Source organism: Carassius auratus, chromosome 20 (assembly GCF_003368295.1).
Source record: "Carassius auratus strain Wakin chromosome 20, ASM336829v1, whole genome shotgun sequence".
NCBI classification, from domain to species: Eukaryota; Metazoa; Chordata; class Actinopteri; order Cypriniformes; family Cyprinidae; genus Carassius; species Carassius auratus.
The window spans coordinates 18,146,307-18,169,356 of NC_039262.1; the positions used below are offsets into that span (position 1 = coordinate 18,146,307).

At 39.5% G+C, this 23,050-nt stretch overlaps 1 protein-coding gene across 1 annotated transcript; it reads left to right on the top strand.

Moving 5' to 3' along the window:
- The first annotated feature begins 9,975 nt into the window (after positions 1 to 9,975).
- Positions 9,976 to 18,092, top strand: LOC113121090 (angiopoietin-related protein 1-like). The gene is made up of 4 exons (XM_026291329.1): positions 9,976 to 10,765; positions 13,469 to 13,662; positions 16,769 to 17,039; positions 17,235 to 18,092. The coding sequence occupies exons 1-4, from the start codon at positions 9,976 to 9,978 to the stop codon at positions 17,420 to 17,422; spliced, it is 1,443 nt and encodes a 480-aa protein (XP_026147114.1). The 3' UTR covers positions 17,423 to 18,092.
- Positions 18,093 to 23,050: the final 4,958 nt, after the last annotated feature.

A 23,050-nucleotide genomic window follows, 5' to 3' on the forward strand; every position in this document is an offset into this window, starting at 1 on the left:
TCAGGTCCCAATTCCCTCCATCCACCTCCCTCCCCCAACCTTTCGTGAAAAACTATAGTTGCTGTCCGAGAGTTCCTCAGTCTCCAGAAAGCAGCTGAAGGCTTCCAGTACCATGCCACTGCCCCAGATCCCGTGAACCTTTGGAGAGGAGCTCGCTACTGGGCTGTACAGGGTCCTGGACACTGGGGATCCGATACCACAGGAGCTTTGAGGAGGAGGAGGAGGCCTTAAAATCCTGGGATACAAGAGATGTGTGCAACTTTAAGGACTTTTAAAGAGCCACTGGAAGAATAAGGAATCACGGAAGACGCCAAGGACTGCTGGACCCCAACTGAAAACAAAGGTCAGGGAACACCTGGGTAAAAGTTGCAAGTTCTTCACTCACTTCTAGTACTTTTCCTTTATGTAATTTCTCTGATATTTCACTCTTCATCTCTTCAGTTCTCCTTTGTCTTTGTTTGGCACACGTCACTACCTGTACATTCGCTGCTCTGTTTTTGTTTTTCCTGAACAAACTTCCTCCAGCCAGGGTACAGGTGGGCCAAGCGGTCTGGTCAAGGGTCATCCTGGGAGTCTGCCATTGGATTACTTCGGTGTTCCTTCAATAATCCAATGCAGGCAAGTAGGAAGCAAACATCAAAGGCAGATAATTTACCCCAGAAATGCACTTCTTATTATGTTTGTTTACTTTTCACCAAAAGAGATGGTGTTTTCTGGTCCACTTTAAGGTCATGCAGGAAGGGGGACATGCCATCTGGATGGGTGTGTTTGTTTGCCTTGGTTAAGAGCTGCTTTCTCAGCTTTCTCGTTCAGAGCTCGATTCTCTTACAGAGATTTCCACTGTGCTAACCTAAAACAGTGTCGGCCTACTCTCTGGGTTGTGTCTTGTGGCTTTTCTTGTACTACGAAAGCTGTATTTGGTGGATTCAGTCTTATTCTGAGGACTGGTGGTTTGTGGATTCTATTGTAGAATGTTGTAGATGTTTCTTGGTTGCCTGGTGCTGCTCTCACGGTTTCTATGGCTAAAGCTCTTGGGAATCCGGGTCCACCTGAGCGTCTAAGTACCATTCTGTAGGGGATAGGCACTCTATTCATAAAATATTGGTTTTTAAAGCAAACTGTTTTCCCAAGACAGAAGGTCTTTTTACGCTAACCAATTCCTCATGTAGAAATGTCTATGTTCTCACGTTGTGCACACACACTTTCTCTCTGATTTTACAGAAGGCTAATCAAAAACCTAGTGTGTGTTGTGGCACCATTACCCATAGTGCCCTGCTGCTGTCAGACACACATGAGCAGCACCAGTAAGATACAAACTGAACAAAAATGATTATTACTTCTGTGTAAGGGATGTTCGCAGATGACATGATCTTTACGTGCATCAGGTGACAAGAAAAACTGCGAGTGTCCTGTGTGAACACATTATGAATATAACCACGAAACCAAACCAAATGGCTGAAATGTGAAAGGTTAGAAAAACGCATGTTTCCTCCGAGAGTCATAAAGCTCACTAAAATCCAATCATAGAAAAAGAAGCTGCTCCTGGACCAATTTCCACGACATTACTCTTCCAGAGAACATTCCCGTGCTGAAGTTTTGGCACACTGGTGCACCCTGTAGCACATGTGAAACATCTTAAATTTCCAGTAGGACTCTTTTTTGTCTTTTCACACTCATTACATTAATACCTGCCTCTTCCAAAATGAAACTGTGTACATAGGAACATTTAGTGCTATTTTAGAAAGACACTGATTTTGGAAAGTGCATGAAATATCTGAAATGAAGATGTAGAGTTGAATGTGATGGCAGGTAAATAAGGGCCTAAGGGCCTGGCATTGTTTCATATCCAACGGTCAGTTCCTGTGGGCACTGGGTGATTAATTTCATCTGTGATGTTCATTGTGTCACGAGCTTCTATAAACGTATGCAGATACATATTTGTGGCTGTTAGATCAGGCAGCGAACCCTCTGGTAACTGATTCTACAACTAGATTTACATTCCATGAAGGAAATATTAGTGTGTGCAACATTTCAGCAATGCCAATTGAAGAATTTCTGAACTTTATTTTCTTTAAAAGTATCCAATAATATACAGCACATCTTAAAATGGTCCCATAAAATAATTTGAAATCAGCTGGGAAAAAGTAACTGCAGAAAATGGAGATTAAGAAAAAGTAGTAAGTGGAATTTCAATTCAGCCTTGCACGTAATACAGATAAGAGCCAACATTGCTTCTCTTTCTAGAGCGCTCTGTTTATCGTCTTCCTTTCAACAGGTTAAAACAGAAAAATAGAAGCATTGCTTGTTCTAATCTGTGCCACTAAGATAATTAGAAACATGTGGAGATGACTTCTGGCTTCTTGCAGATACACACGTTTTTAGGATTTCAGGCTTTCTTCTTTTCTGTTGTCTGTTATCTAAGCAGCCACTGTCATCCATCTGACAATAAAAAAAAGAAAAGAAAATTAGCTTGATAATAAATATCTAAGCCCAGACTGACCTACAAGATCATCTGCAACTGCTGCCGTCTTACTCATTATTCACCTAAACTGAACCTTATAAAAATTCCAAGCTAAAAGAGAGAACAATTTTGAGATTTGGGTATAAAGTGAATTTGCATTCACGTTCCATAAAGCTTTGTAGGAAAAAGTACTCATTAATCTATTCAGCTGCAGTAATTCTCTCTTCAGGCTGAAACAGGTAATGATTTTCTAGCATCTGCAACTGTTTCTTTGGTAATATGTGGGCTTATTTGCACGCACAGAGATGCTGGAAAGAAGAGACAAAGAAACGGTTGCTAGAAAGTGTGTTGGTTTGTATGCTTGTTGAAGGTCACAGAGTCTGACTGTTGGTTGCTAGTAATGTTACTTGACTGCTGTGTTCAACTAAGGGTCATTAAAATGCATTTTGATAGAAATCACGTGGTGCAATCAACAAGGTTAATAAGTATTTAAAGTAAGATATGTGGAAATGCAAATAGTTTTGAAAATGTTGTCATGTAAACATGAAACTTTTTAAAAACGCAAGGGAAAAACTTTTCATTTTTTGACTTCATCATTGTGCGTGTAAAGGTAGCCTTACTACTTGGTGCAGAAACCCTTGTGGCAAGCACAGAGGTAAAAAACATTTTTTGTAGTTGTCACCAGATTTGCACACATTTCAGGAGGGATTTTGATCCACATCTCTTTACAGATCCTCTCTAAATATTTAAGGTTTCTTGGCCAGATTTTCTATAGGATTGAGGTCTGGAGTCTGGCTAGGCCACTCCATGACCTTAATGTGCTGCTTCTTGAGCCACTCCATTGTTCTCTTGGTGGTATGTTTCGGGTAACTGTCAGTACCCTTAGCAGAAAACAGCCCCAAAGCATAATCTTTCCACCTTGTGCTTGAATGTAGGGATAGTATTCTTGGGGTCAGCTTTTGACAGCTCTGATACTCATATCATCTCAAATCACCATCCCTCACGGCTGATTTAGCTTTAAACAAGCAAACTAGAGAAAAGGTTCTGCTCTGTCTCTCATGACGTGCATGTTCCCGCACATTTAGCAGGTTTTCAGAGGAATAAAGCTTCTGAGAGGCTTTTAAAAGGGCTTGTGGGTGGCGATGAGGACAGAGGCCTGAGCCTTCCAAACCACGTTCGGTGAAAAGCTGCATTCTCTAGGACAAAACTGCTTCTATTTCCTGCTCTCTCTTTTCATTAGCTGTGGGTTCCAAAATCAATTAAAGTTCCCACATGCCCAGATCTCACTTCATAAATTTATTACATCATGCCCTGTTGGTCTCCATTCTGCCAACATTAATTTCTCTGGGATGGACGCAACTTGGGGCATGTTTTCCAATCTCCTAAGACCTCTTTTCCTTCCTACCTTGCTCTTATGCTCTTCTTCCATTTTTCTAATTTTGTCAGCACTTCCTTATTGAATAAGTGTGTGATATGTTTACAGTTTCTGGTTTTCTGATCTCAAAATATGAGCGACGCTACAAATTAATACCATGCTGAAAACCGGATCTGTGTGTGACACATTTCTTGTACGGACTATTACTGTGTAGTAATCTTTTTCTCATGTTTTTCCAATAGTAGAAATGTCAAGAACAACAGCAGAACGAGAATTCTCTTCAGACGGTTTACTCTCGAAGCTGATTCCAGCTGTTCTCTCTCCGCACCCTAACAAATTCATTACGGTCCCTCATCTGTCCATCTGTCACCCTAACTGCTGTTCCCTTCTGCCCATTTCTCATGTTGTTTTCCTCTTTTGTCTTTTTTTCTCTCTCATTATGGAATATTTCTGAAGTGTGTCTACGTGTTAACAGCCGTCATCTCGGGAAAGTCTGACAGCCAGATGTGGAATTCTAGATCAAAATGGGAAATACATTCTCTTTCAAGAAAAACAGATAAATTCAATACAACTACCTTTCACTATAGTTTAAGATCAAATGACAGACGTGTTTAAATGTGTGTGTGTAAATGTATGTAGAAAGCTGCAGAAATGGCTGATGTGATGTGCCAGGTAGGATTGAGGTTGTCTGGCTTTTTAGATCAGTTTTTACGAGTCCTCTTTACAATATCAAACAAACGCTTGGTCAGAGTCGCGGTTTGTTGCGGACCACTATTCTGCCAATGTAACTGCAGTGTTTAAATTAAACATCTTGTTGACTCATGGAGACTCATCTCTTAAAATTTTATGGAGCTAGTTGTTGGGTTGACTAGCTCGGATCTTATTTCTTTCATAGTTCAATGACTATATAAACTTCAAATTGACCGGCCGGCTTTTATAAACAACCTCATTCATTAGGATGTAAACAGGAAATAGCCCTGGAAAATGATTTAGGTAAAATCAGTCACAACATGCTTTATTTAAAAAACACTTTGTTTGTCTTGGGATTTATTTGCTTTACAATTAAAATAAAAAATCTTTACAAGTATTTCGCGCTCTAAGTCTTTCCCTGCTGCCTTGTCAATCCCCAAAGAGAACAGCATTTTAGTCGCTTCATATCCTTGTCTAAACTTTCCAGCAATAACCTTTTCTCTCATAAAACTTCCCAAACTGACACGCAGCTTTCTGTCTAATAAACTTTGCAAGAAAAATACAGGACTTTATGGTCCCATATCAAAGCTTTCTCAACAAGAGTGCAAACACCCTAAACAAAACACTTTATATTACCCACTGGTTTCTAGTTAAGCGCTCAAACAGCTCTTAACTGGCCAATCAAAGTTTGACATGAAACAGCTGACCAAATCCTTTAAAAAAGTTAAATGCTGAAATCAAAGACACTTGGGCATAAATCCCACAAAAAAAGAGCTCAAACTCTTTAACTCACTTGAGAGGAAGTCACAATAATCGGCTGAAATGAAGAGCTGGGTGCAAAACGAAGAGAGAGGCAATGAGCTAATGACTTGAGCTCAGATCCGACCCCGGTACAGCCAAGGAAAAACAGCTCCTGGTGGCCCACAAAATCACGCACACAAAAGCAGGCCAGCCAGAGAGCAGCGTTTGCCATTGTGAAATATCCATTAAAACTGTAATTGACTGACTGGATGATTAGATGAATGGACCAGGAATAGTTTGGCTCTTAAAGAGTCTTTTCATCCTCTACATACATTTTCAGAAAGCCAAAGCCATAAATGCAACAAAACAGATGCTGATGTCAGCATTAGTTCTATGGTGTGTTGTTAAAAGGCCAGACATGAAGGGGCCATGCGGGGCTCTTCAGGTCTACATGCTGGAACTACAAATGACACTTACTGTAAAGACATTAAGTACATTAGATGAGATAGTGATCACGCATAAATTGCAAAGAAGGAGCAATAAAAAGAGAGTGGGAGAGAATTGGCAAAACTGGCTTCCAAGACACAAGTATAAACAAAGCTCAGTAGCTATCCCTCTTCTCTAAACTGAGCTTCTCAAAAATACTCTTGAGGAATAAAGGATTTTGGCAGCACTCTGTAAAAATATGGAATAACTGAGACTTTATTACTAAAACAAATGTGTCCAGGCAAATACCCTTCTTCTGGGTATTTTCAAGATGGATAGCTGAGTAGACAAAAACAGGACTCAGGATTTCTTTGACCAACTTTAAAATGAACCCTGGGACCTTGTTTAACTGAGTTTTGTTTGTTCAGCAGTTTCCATAATGATATTCTATAGGGCTGTTTACACAGTATGTGTTATTGTGTTTAAAGGCTTTAGGAGTGCAATTGGACCAAAGTGTGTAGATATACATTAATGGTCAAAAGTGTATTTTTTTTCTCTTCAGTTCTCCTAGGCTGCTTTATTGGATGAAAAATACAGTAAAAACAAACAAAACAACAACAACAACATTGTGAAATATTATTAAAATTAGCAATTATTATTACAATTATAATTATGTGATACTGAAATGCTGAAAATTCAGCTTTGCCATTACTGGAATATTCACATTTTAAAACATTAAAATAGAAAACATTTATTTTCAATTGTAATAATTTTCACAATAATACTGCTTTGCTATATATATTTTTTTAAATAAATGCAGCCTTGGTGAACATAAGGCTTCTTTTTTTAAATAAATAAACAAAAATAAATATACATATAAATACTATAATAAAAACTTTTTCTTTTTTGTCTTTTGTGTATTTTTTAAAGTTACAAATCTTTTTACTTGACACCATGTCTTAAACTAGGGACTGACAGTGTGAGATGCTGAAAAAGTTGTAAGATTTGTTGCAATGTCACATACATCAATCTAGTACATATTTCCAAAGAAATCCAAAAAGCACAGCTGGATGAAAGAACATGTCTTGATTTTCTGTTTTTAACTGTGTAAAAATAAGTTGACAACTCTGCCTGTTGTGTGAGGTCTTGCGCATGAACAGTTTTTAAGACTGCATCTCAAGTTATAAGTTGTTAAACTTTTAAAGCACATCTTTCCACTGATAACTTCTGCGCCTCACATTTTTAAACAGATGATGTTCATTGAACAGCTTCTAAATTCTTCCTAAAGCAAGGAAACCGCTGGGACTTAGCCTTTGGCATCCACCATGACTGATATAGCATAGTTAAACCCAATGAAAACAAGAAAGCGGATTTAATGTTCATGTGCCATACTGGCTAGTGACATCATAACACTTATACTGACTTCATAAAAGCACCCGAGGAACCCAAGGGTATCGGAACAGTCTGGAGGTCGTTCTGGAAGCTCTGTGAATTATGGCTACTAACATCACATGAAGAGCCAATTGGCTGGAACAGCAGAGGGTCACAGCTGTCCATACAGAACATCAAAGCTACAGAGGATGATGAAATGGATCACGGGAACAGTGGGTTGATTGTATAGAGTGTGGAGATGTATGACTCAGATGGTTGGGGGAAGGATAGGGAGCCTTTGGGATCACCATAGTAGCAGTGGTGATACTACGCCTCAGCCAAATCAAGACCAAAGTTGACAAAAGCCAAATTTAAAAACTATTTACATTAACCTGGGTGGAGACTTGGGTTGATTCTGACAGCTCAGAGGAGTAGCAGACCAATGATACTGGAAACTGTTATAACAGCTGACAAAATGTTAATATTTACACTTATTCATTTGGCAGACTCATACTTTATCCAAAGTGATATTCAAATATACACTTTAAAATACACAACAGATTGTGCGTTTCCTGGGAATTGAACCCATGACCTTGACATTGGCACTGCAGTGCTTTACCAGCTGAGCTACAGGAACTGAAAATTGGTTTTTGAACCACAAAATGTTGTTAAAGAAGAGCATAGTTTGTTTCTCATGAGTTGTGGTATAATAGTTCTCATCTTGTATGTAGCCATGAGCAAACACATACCTAAGCTATCTATTACTATTCAATAGTAATGGTGAAAGGTTGAGAGACTATGTAATGGAGACAAACGCAGCCGTCCATTTTATCACTGAAGGGAGGGAGAGAAAAATAAGCAAATTATTAGGTAAGAGTTTTCCTCTCAATTCCTCAGGTTAGCATTCCGAACCACTGTGTCCTGAACCGTTCTGTTTTGGCATGGACCGACATTCCCACATCTGTTCTGGATATGTTAGCTGCCCATTACTATGCAAAAGCCAAAATATTTTGAATTGTTTTTCCTGTGTGATTGTGAAAAATGACAGGAGGGAAGCTAGTTGACTTAGTGTCTGTTGATAGCTAAAGATAATTAGGTGTGTAAGTCAGGTCCCTGAAAGAGAGAGCGAGAGAAAGTAACACAAATGAAGACAAATCAGCAAAACTTCCTTTCCCATGAAGTCAGGTTCATGGCCAGGTGTCTTGTTTGGCAGACCAGGCAGAAGGACAATTATGTATGTGACCCACTTTCAGCACCATAGCCCAGATTTTCCTTAAAACCTTGTCTGACACTCTTCTCACTTTCTAATCTCTTCACTCCACACAGCTTATTTCTCAAAGTCTGTAGCCTGCAGTGTCAGATTGCTCCACCGTGTATGATTAGTTCAGTACCGATTAGGCTGTGTTTGACTGTGGCTTTTCCATTTCACTTTATCCTTTGAGAGGAAAGAGTCAGTCGTTTTTTAAACCTACCCCTAAGCATTTCAGGTTAGCTTTAGATTACTGACTACATCCAGTTAGAATCAGACAGTAGGACCTTCAAGCAAACAAATAGGAAATTATAATATAAAGGAACCGTGGAGGGGAGGAGTCCATTTAAAAGGTTCTACTTATGGTTCATAGTAACACTGTTGATTTCAACTCTCTACCAAATTAAAATGTCAGCAACGCATTCTTAAATATGGTGTATATAAATATGGAGGCAATGTGGTGTGATGCGGCGAGACAGTTTCACCTTTGTTATACACTATATAGTGTATGCAGAACTACACTGGATCTGCAGACACATCTTTGGTCTTGCAGCAGAGATGGAAGAATTGCTGACTGAAAAATGTGTCTGTATAAACCTGGAGGGGGACCTTAGAAACCACATCTAGGTATTGATGAAAAGCAGAGCTCAGCATGGATGGAAAGGTGATACTGGGATTAGAGGAGTCCAACGCAGCTCACCGAGAGTGCTGATAAGACAAATACTGAAGACATGATGGGGTGCTCAGAGTGGGAGATTGTTAAATACTGAACCCTATAGAGTGGGATATACATCAGGATGTTAGAGCTCCAAGGAATTTGATCCCATGAACTCTGAAGAGGTGGTAAAGGGGGTAGTAAGTTACAGAGCAGGAGGTGCAAGGGTGGGAAAATGGTTATAGTCCATGCTAAAGATGGTTTGGTGTATAAAATGCCATGGTGATGACATCATTTAAGTGATAAACTCTTAGCAGAGGATGTGTAGCATCTGGATATGGGCATGTGTTAGTGGAACATGTGAAGCATCCAATGTGTGTTTGATTTAAGTGTCTGAGACGAGACTGAATAGCACAGCAGGGTGTCTGTGAGAAGTGCAAGGGTAAAGGTTGTACACCATGTTGAACTGCTAATACTTTATGGTAGGATTCCATTAAAACGCTGAAGGAAACAAGACGCTATTCCTGGTCTTTTCTGGCCCAGTGACAGCCCTTGTGGTCAGCCACTTTGCCACATGAGCTGCTTGTTAAAGGCCTGCTGTGGAATCCACACCAGAACATGCTTGGCAAAAAATCCTGATTATTTCTCATTTGTAGTCGTTAACAATGTGGATTCTTTGTCACAGTCCCTTAGTTGGCTTAGTAAACAGAAAAATCTTGCTGAGGTTAATTCATTGTGTGGCTCTGGTTGACATCTAAATGGCCCTTCTGAGACAAAGTTTAAAGTCATTAAATGACATACAAAGTGGTGTCTACAAAGGTAAAACTAAACGTAGCTTAGCTTTTAAAGGTACGCTGATAATGTACATGATTGCTAATTGATATCTGCTTTTCTTTCATTTTATAGGTGAAGCATTGGATTTACCAGTGTGTGGAGGTGGAGAAAGAGAAGGATAAACAGAAGAAAGAAACTAATAAAACGTAGGTGAGGTGATAACAGAAGCAACAATGAGAGACATAACATGGTGCATGGGCATTATGCTCTATCTCTCCATCTGCTTACTCGGCAAAAGCCTCTCAGGAAAGGCACTAGTGCAATCTCGACAACGGCGAGCACCTGCCGATGACTCCAAGAAGTGCTCCTACACTTTCATGATGCCTCAGCAGAGGATCACAGGTCCGATCTGTGCCTCTGCCACCGGGCCAGAACCAGACAAAGACCGGGTGACACGTATGGATATTTCTGATGTCCGGGAGGTCCTTTCCAAGCAGCGTCGGGAGATCGAGATGCTGCAACTAGTGGCGGATGTGGATGGGAACTTGGTAAATGAGATGAAGCTTCTGCGCAAAGAGTCTCGTAACATGAATTCCCGTGTGACACAGCTCTATATGCAGTTGCTTCATGAAATTATCCGCAAGAGGGACAACTCCCTGGAACTGGCCCAACTGGAGAACCGTGTGCTGAACGTCACCACAGAGATGCTACGACTGGCCTCCCGTTACAAAGAGCTGGAGCTACGTTTCGCAGGCCTTGCTTCCACAGTAAACAACCAATCTGTGCTCATCGCCGCCCTGGAGGATCGTTGTCTTCGTGGATATGGGCGCCAAGATCTACCCGCAGTCCCACCGCTGGTGCAGGTGGTGCCAGAGAACATTCCAGTAAACAACAATCGCTTCACCAATGAGATTCAGAGAGACCACAATAACAGAGCCTTTCCAAGAGGGTCACGAATGGATGCACCAACACCAGACCCACTTGGAATCCCACCACCCCCTCAGGGAACCCTTACCTCAGATGGTAAGTGACCAGGGACAAGGGGGTGAATTAGTTGTAGAAGAACTTGACAAGTGTAGGTTTGCATGTAGATTTTCACAACCTTTTTTCACAGAAATTCCACATCAACCGAAATGACATATTTTGAAACTTACAGTTTCTATGGATTAACAGTCTCAGGGGAGTTACAATGCCAGGCTTTCAAGGGAGATGTGGTGTCTCTATATGTTACCATACAACACAACATTTTGTAGTATTAACCCAGCAGTTACTACACATGTGAAAGTAAATTATGTGGTGGGCGCAAATTTGACGGATCATGTCTTGTTCAGATCCCACTTCCCATTTACTTAGTCCAGATCTTGGTGGCATAATGCCTCAGACAGTTAAACAGCAGCCTTTGTGGGGCCAGTATCACAGTGGGCCCAGCAAAAGTTTCCATCAAGGGTGTATAGCGGCTGCAAAGGAGGTTCTTCTGAAAAATAAAATAACAATTGGAACACTGTACATCTGCAGTGCCGCTGAAGGTGTTGCATTTCCCTTGGTGGTACTATGTGTTTTCTGTAAAAGTTGCAGTGAGCCTTAACCTTCTAAAGCATGAACACACAGGCGAGAACAGACTTCACAGTGTAGTAATGCCAAAAGTTACTGAGACAAATCTCAGAATCCTCCATTCCGCTTCTGCAGAATCCTCTCTGGCAGCCCATGAAAACAAAATATGAGCTCATGGATTCCTGAGTGCACACGTGAAAACATGCACCCACACAATCCTCCCAGAAAAATCTGAAGAAGATTAAAGAGGGTCAGAGAAGAGTGAAGTGGATGAACTTTTAGACTAAGCTTAAACTGGGCTTCTGTATGCCTTCTCCATTAATGCATCAACATGTATCTGCCTAGTAAGTAGTGACGTTACACATAAAACAGGAATATAGGGCTGGTCCGAATACAATTTTTTGAGCTTTGTAGCTTCGGTAGTAATGAAAACCAAGTATTCGAAGCTTTGGAGGGAGGGGCTGAACATATTCTTCTCTCTTATAAAGGCAGGAATCTATATGTGTCTGTCTGTCTGTCTGTTTGCATTGAAGAGTTTATCCAACCAACTTCATGCGTGACCGGTGTGTTGCTGCTGACCCAAGGGAGTACAGTGTCACATTTTGGTGCAATATGGACACACAACACATTCAGAATGAATAAACTTTTAATAAACTACTGAACAGCTTGAGACAGCTGTATACAAAGCAGCACTGAGCTCACAAACTCTGATTTATCAGGCATTACTTGCTAGATGGAATGAATATGACACTGAAAATTGTCTGAAAACTCAGTTTTTCTTCTGAAATACAGTGATATAAAAACACCCAGGAGAAGCACTTGCACTTTTGTAACACCCCACACCTGGCAGGCCAAATAATGGACATGTGTGAGTGTGAGATGGTGGTTTTGGACTACAGCCTTTAGTGATAAAGCCTTGAGTAGATGTATAATTATCACCTCTCCAAACACAACCTCCATTGGTAGCTTTCTCCAAATTCATTTCTCTCCACATACCCACACGACATTATAAACAATCTCCATTGCTTATCCAGCAGATCTTCAGTCTCAACTCGAACCTTAAACAATGATAAAATCTTTAAGTTTCTGAAGCAAATAGCTCCAGAGTCCACCCTCTTGTGTGGCCAAGGCAATTCAATAGGGTCCAATTCTCTCGTGACTCACCGCTAATGACAGCGCAGTGTAGCCCACTTCACCCAGAACATGGAGAATTACAACCGCAGCTGACCAAAGCAAAACACTTTCATAACCTCTGGGGTTGTACAGTACTACTTTTTTTCAGTCAATGAAGATGTATTATTACTGAAAAAACTCTTGGATGACTCTAAGATGCAGTTCTGTTTGAGGGTCCTCCTGGACCGAAGCAGAGAAAACGCCCACTCTGCCGATGTCTGCCGCTCAAAACGCCCAGCACAATGCCTGTCTGTATGAGCACAATGGCTGTCATTCATGCTCAGGCGGTCAGGGCCACACTGGGACCTGGCTGGTTTAACGCAGCTGTTTCAGCACAGTGAGAGCTACAGAAGAACTTCCTCTCAACACAGGAAAACTCCTCTTATACAACCATACAGCCCAAAAGGGCCTTTGGCAAAAGGGAATCTCTCTTTCTCTTTCTTCCTCTCTACACGTCTGGCTCACCCCTATATGACTGATAATGATTTTAGCTTAAGCTCAAAAGTATAGAGGAAAAGAAAAATGAGCGGAAAATAACCAATGGAAGAGGGAGTCGCACAAGGCCTGAGCTGGTGTCTGGGCATGGTAACTTCATCAGGACAGACCTGGGTATTTATCTTTCAGTCAGATCTGAAGTGCTGGGATACCATGTGCTCTGGGCAGAAGGCCGCAGGCCTTTAATCTTATTATTATTATTGACAAAAATGAGAAAAATACTGCTAATGACAATATGACAGAAAGGCCAATAAATTAAAATACAAGCTTTTTTCTTTCTTTCAAATATTTAAGTTGACTCGCTTGAGCTGCACAATTGTAATCATATATACAGTAAACACAACTCATATCTGCACAAAATTACGCAAATGTACAAGAGAACCTGAAATAATTTATGTTCTAGCCATATTGTGAATGTAAACTGACATTATCAATGTCACTGCATTGGTTCAGATATGATATACTGGAATGAGAACCCCAGTTTTCTCTTCTCCCTGTCTTCATTAGGCCCATTCAGAGACTGTTTCCAGGTGCGGCAGGCGGGACACAGCACCAGTGGGATGTATCTGTTGAAGGCAGAGGGCAGTGATAGACTGATTCAGGCCTGGTGTGAACATAAATTAGACAACGGAGGCTGGACTGTTTTTCAGCGAAGAAAAGATGGCTCTGTCAACTTCTTCAGGAACTGGGAGAATTATAAGGTAAAGGCCCACAACACACTGACGTGTGCTGCAAGCTAATGGACATGCAAAACTACAACAATCAACAGCCGCATTTCCACTGTCGGGCCAGTGCGAGCCAGGGCTTAAAGCGGGCCGGGTGGGGCTCATAGCCCCGGGCCAGTAGCACCGAGGCCAGAATAGCGCAGGGTTTCCACAGTGGAGCTTGAAGCACCGCTGCACGTCACTAAAACACGCCCTTTACACGCCTCTCAGAACAACGTCAAGCAACCTCAAAATTTCACCAACAAAGAGAAGTTATCAGAAAACTAAGAAATAAGTCACTGGAACACGCACGATCACAAAACGAACATGATAAAAGCGGCAGTTTGTTGCATGCTTTGTTATATATCCAAATTCAAAAGCATCGATGTTTTAACTATAGAATACATGATACATTGATCATATTGATTTAATTTATCTGGACTCAAAATTAATCAAACATAAATACACTTATTTCTATTGTATTTATTTATTTTTAAGGATCATGAAAATAGCCTGCTTATTCAGTCAAGTCTGTTTCTGTTTATTAGCTACAGCCTTCACATTTAGAATGAATGATAATATCTCTATTTTTATAAAAGCTCCCGAAAAAAAACATTATTAGGCTATATTCTTTTATGATAGGCAACGTGAGAAAAACTCTCGAGACTAGGCTTGTGACCGATATAATAAGTTACTTAATAAATACACGATTGTGATAGAGAATAAGGAGCTGACGTCTGATTTCTTCAAGCGGTCAAATTTTACCATGTTTACTATATGTTTAGTGTGCATATCTTTTTCATCGCTTATAAATATTTCTGCCTTGTATGGTGATTCTAATCCACATTGGATCAAGTTATTTCAAACACTTGCTGCTAACTAAGAGTGGGTTTTGAGCTCAACTTATTTTAAAACGTCTTTAATGCTGCTATTAAAGCTGTTATCTCTCTGAAATGATCCGCGCTGACGCTCTCCAGACATGGAGAAACTCCACCTTTATTCATAACCCCTCCTCTAGCCCTAGCTGGCCCGCTTTGGCCCAAGGTTTTCGTCGGGCCAAAAAACCCTGGCCGTTGGCCCCGAGGAAGCCCCGGCGAGGCACGATCAAGCCCCTGAAGTGACAGTGGAAGCGCGACTGGCCCTGGCACGCACTAGCACACCCGGTCTTAGCTCGATAGTGGAAACACGGCTAATTAGCAGGGAAGTCCTCCCTTTTCTGACTGTTTATCCAAATTCAGTAGAGTAAGTGTAAACGTCTAATAAGAAACAGGGCAATAGGGAGACAGCTACAATTTCTGCATTTACATACTGTAACTGCCCCACATCCCTGTCGTGCAAGTGAATTAGTAAGATGGATGGAATGTGTAATGAGATTCCCAGTGAAGTCCATCAGTAATTTACTGCAGGTCAGTGGATGTTTAGACTTGTCAGGCCAAGCAAGCAACCCTCTACGGACACCTTAGCAATTGAAGCGCCATTGGTTAGTAAATTTTTTAGTTTACTCACCAGACTGATTATACTGTATTATCTAATGATAGAACTTTAGTAATTATAATTAAAACCTGGTAACCATGTATGACTGTATAGACATTTTAACTGAATTTAGGGCCGGTGGTGGTGCTTTGTTGATCAATCAATGTTTCTGTAAGAAATAAGGGAAAAAATTAACAATAATACTGATAAGAAGATGATAATAATAATAGTAATAATAATAATAATAATAATAATAATAATAATAATACGAATTCTACTAATAAGAACAGTAATGGAATCATGAATATTTAATCAGGTTGTCTGCGTTCGGTCAAACTGATTTGCTCAGTAGGTGAGCACCAGCCAATGAGATTGCAGTTTGCGCATTAGTTCCGCCCACTACTAAGGAACTCCGTTATTTTGACAGGAAAATCTAACAAAGAATATTGTATAGCGCGTACATGTAGCGCGTTAATTCTGCATGAATGTAAGACTCACTCGCTCGCACTCTCTCTCTCTCTCTCGTGGCCTTCACACTAGAACTCACGGTACGTCAAACACAGGTGCACTGCGTGTCCATTAAGATGAACTGAGAAATATCACAGATCACTTGATTATAAAAGAACTCTGAAGCGCTCAGTCAGAGTGTTCGGCGCTTAACTTATACTTATCCTCCAACACACACACTGGTGAGTAAAATCTGAGAATTTATTAGCCATTGACTTTAGACATAATTTAGTCGCCAGGGTGAAGACTTAGTCGCTTATGCGAGTGATTTACCAAGTAACACCAAAAACTTTTAGGGCAAAAAGAATGACATCCTTCACCTTTGTCAACTGACCCTTTTTTCACCTTTTGAATTCAGTATTTATTAAAAGTTTTAATTTATTTAAATTGTGTATTTCTTCAGTTAATTTAGTTTTTCTTTACCAAAGTAACATGAAAATAATTACTGGTTTAATACAATTTTATCCAGAGGTTTGAAAACTGGTGCATGGAAATAGATTATGGCAGTAGATCATACGTTATGTTATACGTTAGTACTGCACTTATTATTTTATTCCACTACTAGATAATACAAAGACTTGCTTAAAAAAATCTAAGCTATGAATTTCAAAACATGTTTTGTGAACAGAAAAAGACATTTCACCTTTAGTCCAGGAAAGCAAACTGTGATATATAGGGGGCTTGTAGAAACAAAATCGCTTAATTCAATCCTTTTCCAAGAGCAATGGACCGAGAATGACCATTTTCCCTTGTACACTGCTGAAATCAGTGGAAAAATCCAGTTATGCCTTTATAAAATTGCTCTCATGTTCCCTGCAAAGTCCGTCCTGGGAGTGTGACTTCACCGATTTAGTCTAAGTTAAGTGTATTCACTTGCCAGATGAGTGAATTGTAACTCCAGATTTGAAGACCTATTACAGAATTATACCTCAAATTCTTCTCACTGACAAAAATGAAATGAAAACAAGTAGAATACCTGCACACAGTTGGGGAAATGCACATAAATCCACTAAACATGCTAAAGAGATGAACTATTTCTATTGGAGAAAAGATCAAGCTTCTCTGTCACATTCTCTGTCTCTATTACGGTTTCTCTTGTTCCCTCCCTCCTTCTCCCACACAGAAAGGCTTTGGGAACATAGATGGAGAGCACTGGCTGGGCTTGGAGAACATCTATAATCTCGCCAAGCAGGGAGACTACAAATTGCTGGTGGAGCTGGAGGACTGGGTTGGAAAGAAAGTGTACGCAGAGTACAGCAGCTTCCATCTGGAGTCTGACAGTGAGGCCTTCAGGCTGAGACTGGGCACCTACCAGGGCAATGCCGGAGACTCTCTCACAAGCCACAATGGAAAACCCTTCACAACGCTTGACCGGGATAAAGATGCCTTTACAGGTTAGATGCTAACAGCCAGTTAAAAAAGGGCAATTGCTGAAGAAAATGGCATACTGTCCATAGCTATAGGGGTTGGGTAGAATTCAGAATGTAAGAATTGCCTGGTTTGAATTGGTCCTAACAAGATCAAAAGCTTTTAAAGGGTTCTATCATTCCAACTCACTGCATTCTCTTGTCCATCTTCTTCTATGCCAGGCAACTGCGCTCATTTCCACAAAGGTGGCTGGTGGTACAACGCGTGTGGTCAAACGAATCTGAACGGTGTGTGGTACTCTGGCGGTGTGTATCGCAGCAAGTTCCAGGATGGGATCTTCTGGGCGGAGTATGGAGGAGGGTTCTACTCGCTCAAATCAGTCCGTATGATGATCCGGCCAATAGATTGAGGTTCACCTCAGGACCTCACCCTCTTACCAAACCCGACTGAGTCTAAATTGCTTGAATGTACTCATAATTCACTTCAGCACTTATTTATAATCACACATTCATGTTTATGAGGACTGACATGTATAGCACAGTATAGTCGTCATTTGTACAGCACTGATAAAAATCCTGAAAAGGAGGAGTGGAAGGATATGCGTTTCTCCAGACTTGTACACCAATGTCCTTTGTCCATCCCAATGCAGAGAGAAGACGACCAAGTAGAAACTAGAAGTTGGACCACAACACAGTCAACTTCAGCATCTCCTGCTCTTCTCCAACTCCTACATTTTTCCTCACTGCTGTCCATTCTTTCCAACTCTTCCTCACTGCCTGGGGACTGATGCCATTAAATCCTCAATCACTGGTTTTTAATCAAAGATCTTCGCAACTAACCAGATTTTGGCCTCTGGCTTTGGAGGTGTGTCTTTAACAATAAGGACTGGCACTGGGCTGAACTGTTCACCAGGCCCCGTTTGCATTCGGGGGTAATGTTGGTCTGTAAATATACTTTATGTTTTATATTTGTTCGTTTTTGTAAGAGTTAATTTAAGGACTCACCTCCAATCCGCAGTAATCATTTGTTATTTATATATCAGTGATCTGTATTTATGACAGTTATAATCCTCCAGTCATCTATTAGAATGCGACAAACGTTTGTATACTTTTACCAACAGAAAGAGAATATTACGTTTGACTCCAGGGTTGCAATAACCATGGGGACTGAAAGGGACATGTCCCCCAACATCTATCTTAGAGGTCAATAAGAATGCATTTTTTCATAACTAAATCTTCAATTCAGTGTTATTTTCTTTATAATATGACATTTTCAATTGAAACAAAATATTCAGACAAAAATGCAGGGGTGAACGAGATTTCATTTACTGGGAGTTGAGTGGATTTTTAAAAGATGATGTTAAATACCATAATAGAGCCAAACCAAAGATTATTGAATACTCTGTGCAGCTTAATTGATGTTAGAGATACAGTTTTTCAGAGCAAAATTAGCAAATCATTACATTTTTAATTGCCGTCCTTTTATTGAATGAATTTGAATATGAAGTTATTTGTTTGTACCAAACAAAAAATGAATAGAAATTAATTAATTAGAAATGGCTTTACCAAGTCTTTTTTTCTTTTGAATAATTATGAAAATAAAAGGGGTCAGTTTAGATTTGTCTTTTGGTCATTCAGTCTTCAATTTTTGGTTACACCAATGACTTTCTCACAAACACACATGCAAAACCAGAAAAACAACTACAACAACAAAAACTTTGAACTTTGTAAAACTGTTGAGTTTATGCTAGACTTCCCTCATAAACATTCGCATATACAGACACAAGCACACTCATCTCTGTAGTCTCTGATGGGCTCCGTTGAAAGCAGGCAGACACACTTATGCCTGAATGTAATTTTGGTACGGACTACGAACTAGGATTTTGTGTAAATGATCTCTGAATCCACTCTTAACACTGCTCCAACACTGAATAAAACAGCGTCCAAAAGTCTGAGTGTAACTTTTTTTGCACAGTATATATGAAGTCACAGCTGTTTTTTTAATTACACAACCGATTTCTCTGCAATATGAGCAGGAGTATGTGAGTGAGTGAGTGTCTGAGACCGAAAGAAACAGAGATTTCATGTCCAAAGTATGCAGAGATGTGAAAATGGGAGGACTACAGCACATAGAGACAATGAAAAACACATTTCTGTCGTCCAGTCACGAATGGAGGCGAGAGAGACCGGGACGAGAGAAAAAGAGAATGAGAGGGATCCAGAGGGAAGGAGAGAGAGAGATGGAGACAAAAGAGCAAGACATTCCTTCCATATAAAGTGCTTAGGTTACAGCTCCACAAAAGTGTATTTCATAAAAGTTATGCCTCCCTGTTCCCGGTTTCCCCAACGGGACTATCTTTCAAAACGTCCTCGATCACTCACAGCCAAGCTTCTAATTCTTTCGGGAGAACATGGACACATGCGCTCATAGAGGAGAGACAGACACAGGCAGATGAAGTTTTGTGAGCGGCCTGCACACAAACACGTTCTTCTAAAGAGCTTCCGTCTGTTTCCCAGCATTCATGGGACACAGATCACAGGCTTTACACTTTCACGCACGTGGCACATTATAGTAAATACTCAAACTCAGACGATGAGTGCAGTCACAATCCGGCCATAAACTAGTTTTTTGTCTTGTAAAAGCTTTTGTTGGATAGAGACTGATGACCGCTAAAATCATCAGCTGTTAAAGTGGTAAATTTAAGTTTTGGCATGTCACGGGCTGTTAGCTTCTGAAAGGCCATTGCACTGACAATGATTCTTCACAAAAGGATTCAATGAATCATGCCATATAAATTCTGGTCATGATTGGGTTTGATCCAGTTCAGGGTTATCATCATTATATCAACTTTAAAATGATGAAAAAAAATATTATATTCATATTATATTCATATTAATTGTACAAAAATCATACTAAAACAAAACCAATACAATCCAATTTTGATTTATTTTGATGTGATTAATCATATTTATTAAATTAGTTGAGAGATTTTTTTCATAAAAACTAAAAATTCTACAAATTCAATTGAAAACTGGAAATATAAAAATAAGTTTATTAAAAAAAAAAAATTATATATATATATATATGTGATCAATCACTTTATTTATTTATTCCAAAAATGTTTTTCAAATTTTACAACTGATTCACAACTGTATCAGTGAAAGGGTATTACTATGAAAGGGTATTACTATAGTTATTAGAATTTATTCTTAAATAATACTACTTACTTAATGCATTCAATGCTATTTTCATTAATAGATCAATGTTAAAAAGTCTCCAACAGTATCAGATAGTCCCATGTCAACTTTGCAGTATGTGGGTTGATAGGAGTTCCTGTCTCTGCAGGGGGTGATGGCATTACGTGTGTGTTTGTGTATGTACGTATCAGTCATTTGTTGCCAGATATTACCAATATGAAGCCGTGTTAGATTGCATCTGGGGAAATTTACACACACTCCAGAGTGACACTCCACACACATACACACACACACACACACACCTATGTACATCCAGCTGGAAGTTTCAGTCTAACCCAGTGTTTTCAGTAGGGAAATCCTGTTATTACAAAACAGACAAACCATTTGGACACTGACCCGATCATTTACCTCATCTTCCTCTCAATAGCCTTCCAGCCAGTTTTTCTCACATTCAGACTGAGATGAAGCTGTTTAGATGCAGTCAGATATAACAAAACATCCTTTTTTCCTTAAAATGGTTACATTAATCATTCCTATCACTAGCATGCAAAAAATACTAATAACAGCACAAAAACAAAAATAAATTGGAAGGCTGGTGTGATTGAGTGGAGGCGGAGCTAATTTGCATATTCATCGATCTACGTATAGTAAATAAGGCAAGGGTGTAGAGTTACATTCAACCTTTTTTAAGGCATGAGAAAATTATTTTCACAAGAATTTTTTTTTTAAATATGTCATTTTTATGATCAAGAGTTTTAAAGGATAGAATATTTCACTACAGGGGGGCTTTATATTATACTGCTATCAGGAAAGGCAGGATCTGCAGTCATCTATGGAAAAGACACTTAATCCATAAAAATCAAGATACACGGGCAGATAAAGGGAGGAGGGGGTAACAGGTGAAAGAACATCCAGCAGGTCAAAAGAAACTGTTTCAGTATTACGGTCAAATCTGAGAACACAAGAGTTCCTCCAGTTCTCTGCCTCAAATTCCTCCATCTTCCTTTCACTCTCATATATGTTTTTTTACTTTGAGCAGATTTACAAGGAGAGTGTCTGGCAGTTCTTGCAGTTCAGACCTCAGGTTGTACAAGAGAGTAGTATTTTCCTCTCTGCCTTCCAAAGAGCCTGGGAGTCCTCCAGCCCCGTACCAAACACACGGAAACATGACATACTTCCTGTTTGTAGTGATACATTCAGTTCTGTTCCTATGAAGTTCAGTTAAGAACAAGATTGCCTCCAGTTAAATGGATAATTCGACCAAAAATGTATATACTGTAATAATTTACTCTCTCACATCATTTCAAAAGTAAATGAATGTCTTCCTTAGTGGACTACATAAGAAGGTATTTGGAGAAATGTCAAATATGTTGTTTTGTTGTTGCATTTGTAAATTTGTTGACCGATCACAGAGCAATCAATGAAAGTCAATGAAACCTTATTGACTTTCATTGTATTCTTGTGAGACAGAATTTTCATTTTTAAATGAACTAAATGAACTCTGGTGATTTAGATATCAGCCAATAAACCAATAAAGACCTACTATATTTTGCATCCCAACACCAAACTAATCAACCCAGTCACAACTTAGCTACAAAATAATACAGAAATTGCATACAAAATTAGAGATGTTCCGATACCCTTTTTCTCTTCCCAATACCGATTCCGTTACCTGGGCTCAGGGTATCGGCCGATACCGAGTACTGATCCGATACCTGGGTGTGTATCTGTATATACAGCTGTATGTACTACTAGCCCTGTGTAAATTGCTAGAATAATTTTATGGTGTACTTCAGACTTCTCCCTTAATAAAACATGAACAAATACATGGTGAACTACTGTATTTTTTACAGTATATTTATTATCTGACTTGAATTTGACAGTAATATTATTTATTTTCATAAGTGAAAAAGAACTTCAAATGCAGCCACAAATCTAACACCGCAAACTTGTTTCTTGTTTAAGAACATGGTATCGGATCGGTATATGGGTTCATGTACTCGCCGATGCCGATGCCAGAATTTGTTGTGGTATCAGTGATATTTCGATACTAGTATCGGAATCTGAACAACTCTATACAAAATATGAATTGAAGCATGTAATATATAAAAATGTCATTTACTCAATGGCAGACAGGATTGTCTTCATATTACAGTAGCAGAGTATCCAATCCACTCCTGTAAGGTGCTGTATGCACAGGACAATTTCACGACTCATTGTAAATATGCTGTTAATCCAAAACCCTGACTCTGTAAACGCAGCCTAGAGGAACTACAGAGACTATTTATTCTCCACTTCTTTCATTTGAATGTTAACACATGATAGAAGGCACTGGAGAGAGGCACAGCGAAGGACAGAGTATCTATTTCGCAGTGGAGAGTCAAAACACACTTTTTTTTTTGCCACTCAGAAGAAATGTTTTCCAGTTTGCTCAAGACACAGTTTGTGCTGCCAGTAAAAAAATAAAAACAAAAACCCTCAGCAGAAGAGGACTCAGAAGATGATGTAACTCCAACACACAGAAACAGGGCATAACTGCTAATAACGATGCCAGTTTTATATAAGAGTATTATAAGCATGGCACTGAGCAAAATGGATGTAATGAAGTGTGTCAGTACATGAGTGAATGTGCTTTCACAAAAAATGTGTAAAATTTAAACTACAAAGGAAGTACACTGTCACAGGCAATTTAATCTTGCACACACGCGTAATACATTATAACATAATCAGGGGTGAACATAAGTGGTGTGCATTATTAATGGTATATATATATATATATATATATATATATATATATATATATATATATATATATATATATATAATGTTATAATGTTTTA